The 9,825-nt window shown below is 37.0% G+C and overlaps 1 protein-coding gene across 1 annotated transcript; it reads left to right on the forward strand.

Annotated features, from left to right (window-relative positions):
• The first annotated feature begins 6,080 nt into the window (after positions 1–6,080).
• LOC137999195 (kappa-type opioid receptor-like) lies at positions 6,081–9,825 on the forward strand. Its single transcript, XM_068845045.1, has 3 exons — positions 6,081–6,157; positions 6,579–6,643; positions 7,406–9,825. Exons 2-3 carry the CDS (start codon positions 6,610–6,612, stop codon positions 8,476–8,478), a joined length of 1,107 nt encoding a protein of 368 aa, XP_068701146.1. The 5' UTR covers positions 6,081–6,157; positions 6,579–6,609; the 3' UTR covers positions 8,479–9,825.

Genomic DNA, 9,825 nt, shown 5'->3' on the forward strand with positions numbered 1-9,825 from the left:
AATATAAATCTGATCGATCTCAAATCATACACAAAATCACATGTTCAAATTAAAAAACGTGACAGTCCGCGTGACAGAGTTCAAAGTCGTAGAGTCACGAAACTAAGGGAAAAAGTCTATGACAATGATGAATTGGAAATAAATGTGTCATTCTTTAGCCGACCTGGAAATTTCCCCGGCGTTTTTGTCACTATAAGATTTTAACTAATGCTTGAAGTAATGCGTGACATATTAGAGCCGTGTTACCTGCGCAGTAAAAGTTGCGCCCAAACAATTAGCGCAAACGTCCTTAAAATAAAGTTAGTTTTTCCAAAACATCGAACTCGCGAATATTGTGTAAAAGAACACTTGAGTTCATAGAGTGACGCATAGTAAACCATAAAACCATGCAGAAGTCGCGCAGAAACACCACCCTATTTCCCAGGAGTGTGTTCTCAGTTTATTATCTAAACAAATAAGGAAATAAAATCGTAAAAGAAATGTTGGTTGAACGGCAAAAGCCAAAAAGCAATTTCCCAAAAACCATTTTACAAAGAACGGGATGAAAGATGTCAAGTGGTCAACTAAAAGTGTCTCCGGTGTTAATTTTGAGGTTTCATCTCATGTAGAAACTTCTAGAAACACATAATTACTTATATTCAAAACTGAATGACATAGAATATATGAAACATTTCGTATATTTGAACCGTGGGAATTGATATGTCAGAGAGAGATTATCACTGACATTTATCGTTGTTATTGAAATACGTCAGACTGAGATATAGATCACAGTTATCGTTGTTCATGATCTTGTCATGCGGATTGTCCGCAGCTGTGCACGAGGCCCTATGTAAATGCAGAGATAACCTTAAACATAGAACGCCCTATATAATTCTAGAAACAGACAAGCCCAAATAGTACAATAAGATAAACACAAACATGTAATCTTCAAAGAACCATTGACTCTTTTGATAGATAGCGGAATAAATATTTTAAGAGGAAAAAAGGACGCAACTACATTTCCCGACAAGCCTGTTTCCTGAATTGCTTCACTCTTCACTCTTCTTAAACCCCTGAAGAGTGAAGCAATTCACGAAACAGGCTTGTCGGGAAATGTAGTTGCGTCCTTTTTTCCTCTTAAAATATATATATATATATATATATGTTGTGTAAAAAAACGGTCCTTGTAAAAAAGCTGCTTTTTTACATAAAAAAGCAGCTTTTTTACAATTATATAATTGTAAAAAAGCAGCTTTTTTACAGAAATATATTTTTGTAAAAAAGCTGCTTTTTTACAATTATATAATTGTAAAAAAGCTGCTTTTTTACAAAAATATATTTTTGTAAAAAAGCTGCTTTCTTATGTAAAAATGCTGCACTTTTACAATTATATAATTGTAAAAAAGCTGCTTTTTTACAATTATATATGTTTGTAAAAAAGCAGCTTCTTTACGTAAAAATGCTGCTTTTTTACAATTATATATTTGTAAAAAAACGGTCCGATCACCATAACTTTCCAACGATTTATGGAAGTGTCGTGACTATTTTGTTTTCTCGTGCTAGCCGCATAAGTATTATTTATTACTAAAAATCACTTTCCCAAGAATTTCATAAGTGCGGCATAATGCGAAACACCGTTTCCTTACATGTCACGCCTTGTAGAAGTGCAGGAAATTTACAATTCAGTTTTGTAAAAAAACGGTCCGACCGCTATAACTTTCCAACGATTTATGCCAGTATCCTCAATATTTTGTTGGCTTGTGCTAGCCATATGCAGTATTACTTTATGATAGAAATCACTTTCCCAAGCCTTTCGTAAGTGCAGAAATTCGACAAAACCGTTTTCTCACATGTCACGCCTTGTAAAGGTGCAGGAAATTTACAATCCAGTTTTGTAAAAAAACGGTCCGATCGCTATTACTTTCCAACGATTAATGCCAGTGTCCTGAATATGGCTAGCACAAACCAACAAAAATATTCAAGGCACTGACATTAAGCGTTGGAAAGTTATAGCGGTCGGACCGTTTTTTTACAAAACTGAATTGTAAATTTCCTGCACCTTTACAAGGCGTGACATGTGAGAAAACGGTTTTGTCGAATTTCTGCACTTACGAAAGGCTTGGGAAAGTGATTTCTATCATAAAGTAATACTGCATATGGCTAGCACAAGCCAACAAAATATTGAGGATACTGGCATAAATCGTTGGAAAGTTATAGCGGTCGGACCGTTTTTTTACAAAACTGAATTGTAAATTTCCTGCACTTCTACAAGGCGTGACATGTAAGGAAACGGTGTTTCGCATTATGCCGCACTTATGAAATTCTTGGGAAAGTGATTTTTAGTAATAAATAATACTTATGCGGCTAGCACGAGAAAACAAAATAGTCACGACACTTCCATAAATCGTTGGAAAGTTATGGTGATCGGACCGTTTTTTTACAAATATATAATTGTAAAAAAGCAGCATTTTTACGTAAAGAAGCTGCTTTTTTACAAACATATATAATTGTAAAAAAGCAGCTTTTTTACAATTATATAATTGTAAAAGTGCAGCATTTTTACATAAGAAAGCAGCTTTTTTACAAAAATATATTTTTGTAAAAAAGCAGCTTTTTTACAATTATATAATTGTAAAAAAGCTGCTTTTTTACAAAAATATATTTCTGTAAAAAAGCTGCTTTTTTACAATTATATAATTGTAAAAAAGCTGCTTTTTTATGTAAAAAAGCAGCTTTTTTACAAGGACCGTTTTTTTACACAACATATATATATATATATATATTTTAAGAGGAAAAAAGGACGCAACTACATTTCCCGACAAGCCTGTTTCGTGAATTGCTTCACTCTTCAGGGGTTTAAGAAGAGTGAAGAGTGAAGCAATTCAGGAAACAGGCTTGTCGGGAAATGTAGTTGCGTCCTTTTTTCCTCTTAAAATATTTATTCCGCTATCTATCAAAAGAGTCAATGGTTCTTTGAAGATTACATGTTTGTGTTTATCTTATTGTACTATTTGGGCTTGTCTGTTTCTAGAATTATATAGGGCGTTCTATGTTTAAGGTTATCTCTGCATTTACATAGGGCCTCGTGCACAGCTGCGGACAATCCGCATGACAAGATCATGAACAACGATAACTGTGATCTATATCTCAGTCTGACGTATTTCAATAACAACGATAAATGTCAGTGATAATCTCTCTCTGACATATCAATTCCCACGGTTCAAATATACGAAATGTTTCATATATTCTATGTCATTCAGTTTTGAATATAAGTAATTATGTGTTTCTAGAAGTTTCTACATGAGATGAAACCTCAAAATTAACACCGGAGACACTTTTAGTTGACCACTTGACATCTTTCATCCCGTTCTTTGTAAAATGGTTTTTGGGAAATTGCTTTTTGGCTTTTGCCGTTCAACCAACATTTCTTTTACGATTTTATTTCCTTATTTGTTTAGATAATAAACTGAGAACACACTCCTGGGAAATAGGGTGGTGTTTCTGCGCGACTTCTGCATGGTTTTATGGTTTACTATGCGTCACTCTATGAACTCAAGTGTTCTTTTACACAATATTCGCGAGTTCGATGTTTTGGAAAAACTAACTTTATTTTAAGGACGTTTGCGCTAATTGTTTGGGCGCAACTTTTACTGCGCAGGTAACACGGCTCTAATATGTCACGCATTACTTCAAGCATTAGTTAAAATCTTATAGTGACAAAAACGCCGGGGAAATTTCCAGGTCGGCTAAAGAATGACACATTTATTTCCAATTCATCATTGTCATAGACTTTTTCCCTTAGTTTCGTGACTCTACGACTTTGAACTCTGTCACGCGGACTGTCACGTTTTTTAATTTGAACATGTGATTTTGTGTATGATTTGAGATCGATCAGATTTATATTTCGGGCGGTTTGGAATTCCGCATGTATTTAGCTGGATTTGTCAGATATTCGTTGGAATTTGAGGTCAATTAAAGGAGAAGAAAAAAATCCATCACAATCATGAAACGTTAAAGAGAAAGGACCGGGAGGCTGGAAAAGGTCGCTAATCGAGTAGTGGTTGAAAGTTTTGAAAACTCGAGGAAGGTTTAGTTTAATAGTCAGCGACGTTGCGTATTAAAATTGAATGGTGTTGGTTTTTTAAAACGTTTTTTACTGCTTTACGAACTTCTTAGTTCAAAATGAATGCATGTTTTTAAACTTCTTTTCCTTTACTTTTATGACAATAGAGAAGAATTATCTTCTCTTCCTAATCCACTTGAATAGTGCGGCCCTGTGAGGAAACAGTCAGAGATTATGTTTCACAAAAACCACACTCCAGAAGATGAGAAAGACGGCATTGGAGAGATATGATACAAAACACTAACCAAATAAAGATAACGCCTCCTTGAAACTTCGTTGGTAAGCTCGAGAAAGTTCTTTTTTTCGCAAAATCGATCCTGTCTTGGGTTCCAGTCCTTCCCCGGCAGGTCACGCAAAATCGTGACAAACTAAAGCCCCGTTCAAACGGTCATGATAGTTGATGATAGTTGATGATAGTTTCAACTATCACGCACGTTTGAACACGAACTATCATTCACTATCATCAACTATCATCAACTATCATGCAGTTTGGACATGTTCAAATTCGACATGATAGTTCATGATAGTTTTTTCCGTTTGACCGAGCGGATGATAGTGCATGATAGTTTTTCGGTCAGCGGGGGTAACCAAGGCGGGCTCAATGCAATATGGCTACCGCAAGTTTGCCATCGTCCTGTGAGGAACAACAAAACAATAATTTGGACGAATATTCGGACGACAGTGACGATGAAAGCGAGAAAGTGAGAAAAGCTAAAAAAGCTAAAAAACCAGACAACGAGAAGTGGAGTAGTAGTTTGATATGCAACCTAATAGATGAGTACGAGGCACGGCCATGTTTGTGGAACATTTTTTGCGATGACTACCACAATCGGGATGTTTACATTGTTTACATTGTTTACATTGTTTGTTTACAATCGCGCGCGGTAGGAGACTAGGTACCAGTTAGCTACGCCAGCACATTGCGCGATTTCGTCAACTATCATGAACTATCATGGACCGTTTGATCGCAAACATGATAGTCAATGATAGTGAATGATAGTTGAAACTATCATCAACTATCATCAACTATCATGACCGTTTGAACGGGGCTTAAATTTTCCAAGAGCTTCGCAACATCACATCGATTTTAATCGTTTAGGTCATCGGGCGCCCCTATTTTTTAAGACATGAATCACTTGCTCTTCTTATAATCTACGAAATGTGATGAAATGAAAAAAATCACAATGTAAGAAGTTATCTTTGAAATTTTTTTTCCCTTGTGTCCTGAATTCCGGAAGTTCTTTCAACGGGTAGCACTTCCGAATACGCTCGTTGAGGATTACCTCTACTGTTTACGACATCCTCAGTGGCATGCAATAATCTAAAAAACCCACTCCTATATTTCTATGCACAGAAACCTTCACTCTAACATATTACTTTTATGATTTTCGACAGATGAGTAGATGAGGCTACATCTAGTTATGATGATCTATCTAGCGAAATTAGGGCATTTTTCCCTTGCCATTTTCTCCGAAACAAAGTCGGTGACCCCCCAATTTTTTTTCATTGTTGGAATAAGTAATTTATGACCTAGCTTCAGGCGAGAAATGAAACAAACTTCAATGTGGGAAGATTTTTTTACTTTTCTCAGCTCAGGTGCTTTCCTTCTATTGATATGCCAATAAATTGTAAACTGTCAAACTTAGTTATTACTTTGTGTTTACTTAAGTTTATCATGAATGGAAGCGGAATAATGAAAGACGGCTTAAAAAAGAAAATGAATAAGGAATATTTAGAGGTTCGAACACGCGGAATAAAGAATTTTATCGTTTTCGTTAAAGACGGACGAATACATAAAAAACGAATATCGATTAAAATTTTAATAAACTCGAAAAAAAATGGAAGAACTAATGAAAAACTGACATCCAATTATTGCGCCTTCACCCCCAAAATATTATTTTAACTATTTGAGCTTAATTAACTCTATCTATACTATAAAAGAACTGAATTTGTGAAAGCTGGTCATTTGGAATTGAAACTGAAGTTGAAGCTAATTGACAGTTCAAGTCGAAGCTGGTTCATACAAGTCATAAGCCGACGCAGACCAAGACCCATGTAAGATTCTGTAAAGAAATTGTAGCTCTTGACCGTTACGGTGTATCTGGTGATGTTTATTTAACGGTGTACCTCCGTCAAGCGATTGGAGATCTCACAACACTTTCCCTTACACGCTTGTTAAGAATCCGAGGCTCCAGCTGTATATTGGTTGAGGAACCGGCTGTTAACGTTGAAGGTCAACCTCACGTCTCTACTTCACCAGCCTCTAAACATTACGGAAAATCCGAATATTTTGTACACATTTGAACGGAATCCAAACCTAAGTGGATACTACCATAGTAAAGTAGCTATATAGGCAAAACAGCGACACCTTTCTGGGTGAACTGAAAGGAACATTCAAATAGAAGGACATATGTGCTTTAACTTAGTGTCACCGCTTTAAGATGTGTACTCAAGTTCGTCCTTATTGTCTCAACAGATAAGTCCAGATTCCTTGAGGCTAAAATAAAATGAACGACCCCAACAACGGTACAGAAACAAACGGTAAGCAAATCAAAACGGGTTTGTTGTTTTCCATGTTTACCGAGGTGGCTTATTGTTGTTGATGGCTTATTTAGTCCAGTAGTTTAATACACGAAGTGCCAGTTTACCTTCAACAGGATCACCTCCCTTTTATTTCGTTTTCCCCGTTAGACTTTTCGGAGGCAGAACCATGGATTCCTTTATTCCACCCCCCCCCCCCCCCTCCCCCGTTATACTTCAGTCCTTTGAGCTCATTATATCTCACCATATTATTATCGGTATCTGATTATCTGGGGTCGAACGTAACCATCCGATCATAAGTTCTAATGCCCTGACAACTTGGGCTGACTGGCCACTTGTCTCGATATCATACGAGGGCCTCGAAGCCATGCATGTATCACACGACACTTTGCTTCACGGACAAATATGTACTTATTATTATTATTATTATTATTATTATTATCATTATTATCATTATTATCATTGGTAGTAGTAAACTAGGATATTCAAAAATCAAATTTCATTTATTTAACTTCATCTAAAACCACATAAAAGGCGCAGATTTGCGACAAACCTTGAAGATGATTTCCTTTCTTTAGTGTTTGTGCTTCGGAAATTGAGTTTTGGGAACGAGAGACCATACCACGAGTCGAGCAGAGAATTACGGAAGAGTCAGTCAAAACGGCGACTTGCCTCGATTTCACACAAGGGCCTCGAAGCCATGCGTGTATCACTAGACTCTTTGATTTTGACTTGTCTGGTAACCCTCTTTTTGTCTTTTAGGAACAAACGACCACAGTTCCACAGTACAAGTTCCTGATCATTTATCATTGAAAGCCCAGATTGCCTTGACATCAGCATATACAGTTACCTTCTTGATAGCCTTTTTTGGCAATTCCTTTGGCTTGTTCGTGGTGTTAAAGAAATCTTCCAGAAATGTAACGAACCTCTTTATAGCAAACATGGCTATTGCAGATCTATTACTGACCGTAACAGTTATGCCATACCAAGTCGCATATCTTTACAAACAAAGTCTTTGGTTTGGAGGAAAATTGGGAATCGTTACCTGCAAAGTGCTTCTCTACGTTATGCCTATTTCTATAGCAGCTTCAGTCTTGACAATGATGCTCATTTCCTTTGATAGATTTTACGCCGTTTTCTTTCCTCTTCGAGAAGCGATTTTCCAACGACCAAAGATTCTATCATCGACGATATGGGTTCTTTCGTTTGCGTTAATGTTCCCTTACGTGTTTCTTTCTGATGTGTCATTTGATCCGGACACAAATGGTTACTATTGCTATTCCGCATTGTCCATAAACAATCTTTCAGAAGAAGAATTTTTTCGTGCATATAGAATCTTTCATATATCTCTTTTCGTAATGATGTACGCCTTGCCACTCTTCATAATTATCATTACACACACTTTGATATGCCGCACACTGGCTCGTCGTAAAATTCCAGGCAACATGACCGATAGCAACCGTGCCGTGGTTGAGAAGTCCAGGCATAAGGTCGTGCGACTGTTGGTTGTTATATGCGTTGTTTTCGCGCTGTGCTGGTTTCCATCTTACGTCAATCATTTCTTCTGGTTTGTGCTTCCTGATCAACAGGACAAACTACCATACGTTGCAAGCTTTGTATTTTTTTGGATAGCTCATGCAAACAGCGCCATCAATCCTTGCCTCTATGTACTTCTGAACGATGGTTTTCGTAAGGCCCTCTTTGGGCTGTTCACTTGTGCGGACGGGGGACAAACGTTGTTACTACGACAAGCGCGCCAGCTTTTCGCCGAGGATTTACAAGAAAGGCGTGGAATGAAAAACATCTGGAATATGTCCCCGAAGCTCCTGAAATGATAAGACAAGGAACCCAGCCTACTAGTGTGGCTTCTTAGGCAGAGTCGTTTGGGTCCCGTAACGTCTTCAAGGGAACTGCGTGACAAATGAAAAAAATTATACAAGGTGGACGTTCTTCACCCCACCAAAGAGTAACCGTTGTTGGCAGTGGAGCAGGACCAGTAACAGAAAAGGCGTCTTACGCGCGTCTGAACGTTTTTTTTTTTTTTTTATCATTAGGCGCATCGATGCAACATTACTGGACCAATGCTAGAACAAACGCCGGGTTAATATTAGTATTTATTATATAAACACCAATGAAAGACCAAGTGAGCTTTCGCTCAAAAAAAAAATATCTTCACACACAAAGATAACATATTGTCTTCAGCATAGTTAATGCATGGAGATGGTTATGAAACTGGACAAGTTCCTTTGTTTCATGTTTTTGTCCGTATTTTTGGCCTTTACCCTGCACAAAACACACTTTTTTTGAGAAGATAACCAATCAAATCCTTTGATTAAATTATGCGCAACTGCAGTTATTAATTGCCTTCGATCGTAGTTGGCCGCTGTGAAGAACAAAAAGAGGCGTAAGATACAAAATTAAGTTGCACGTTACAGGTCCACAGTGTTGCCATATTTGATTTGTACTCCAAAACCTAACCAATTTAATAATAAAAGGTTCACATGTAATGTATTTTCTGGCTGGTTTCTATAAACAGGTTGCCCAGTATGATAATACAATGAACTATTATATTGTTATTCATATCCACTTTTTTCCATTAAAAATCTCGACAAATTGTGGCATGTGACCGGGAACCACTAGCAGTACTGTATTTTCTGCAGGCACTCCAAATCTTGATTGAACTATGAGGTAAAATTGAAAAAGGCACCAACTATATTATTAATGTCCCGACAAAATTTTAAACAAAAGGTGAATGGTTACTAACTGGTAGATATTGACAGAAGGAAGAAAAATAACTACTCAAAATTAGTGCATGCATTAATTCCCTCTTTTTGAGTTGTCTTCAAAACAATTTTTTCTTCTTAGCTGCTGATATCGTTGATAAACATGGTGGCATGTTCCCATTGATTTTCTCGATTTACAAATCATCTTTTACCCATCATTCAATTCAATTGCCTTAAGTTACAATTTCATTCTTGCCTATGCCTTTTTATTCCCACCTTTGACACCCTCCACTGACTGGCTATCTGCAAGCCAAAACAGAAATGCCATTCTGTCTTGGTAGTACTGATGAAGGCCCCTATATGTAATCAAAATGTTGCCATTAGTGGTAGGTCAACAATGAATACGAGAGGTATATTTGTAACCAAAATGGCAAATTTTACAAAGCCATGCTAAACGAT

Source organism: Montipora foliosa, chromosome 4, assembly GCF_036669935.1.
Source record: "Montipora foliosa isolate CH-2021 chromosome 4, ASM3666993v2, whole genome shotgun sequence".
NCBI lineage: Eukaryota > Metazoa > Cnidaria > Anthozoa > Scleractinia > Acroporidae > Montipora > Montipora foliosa.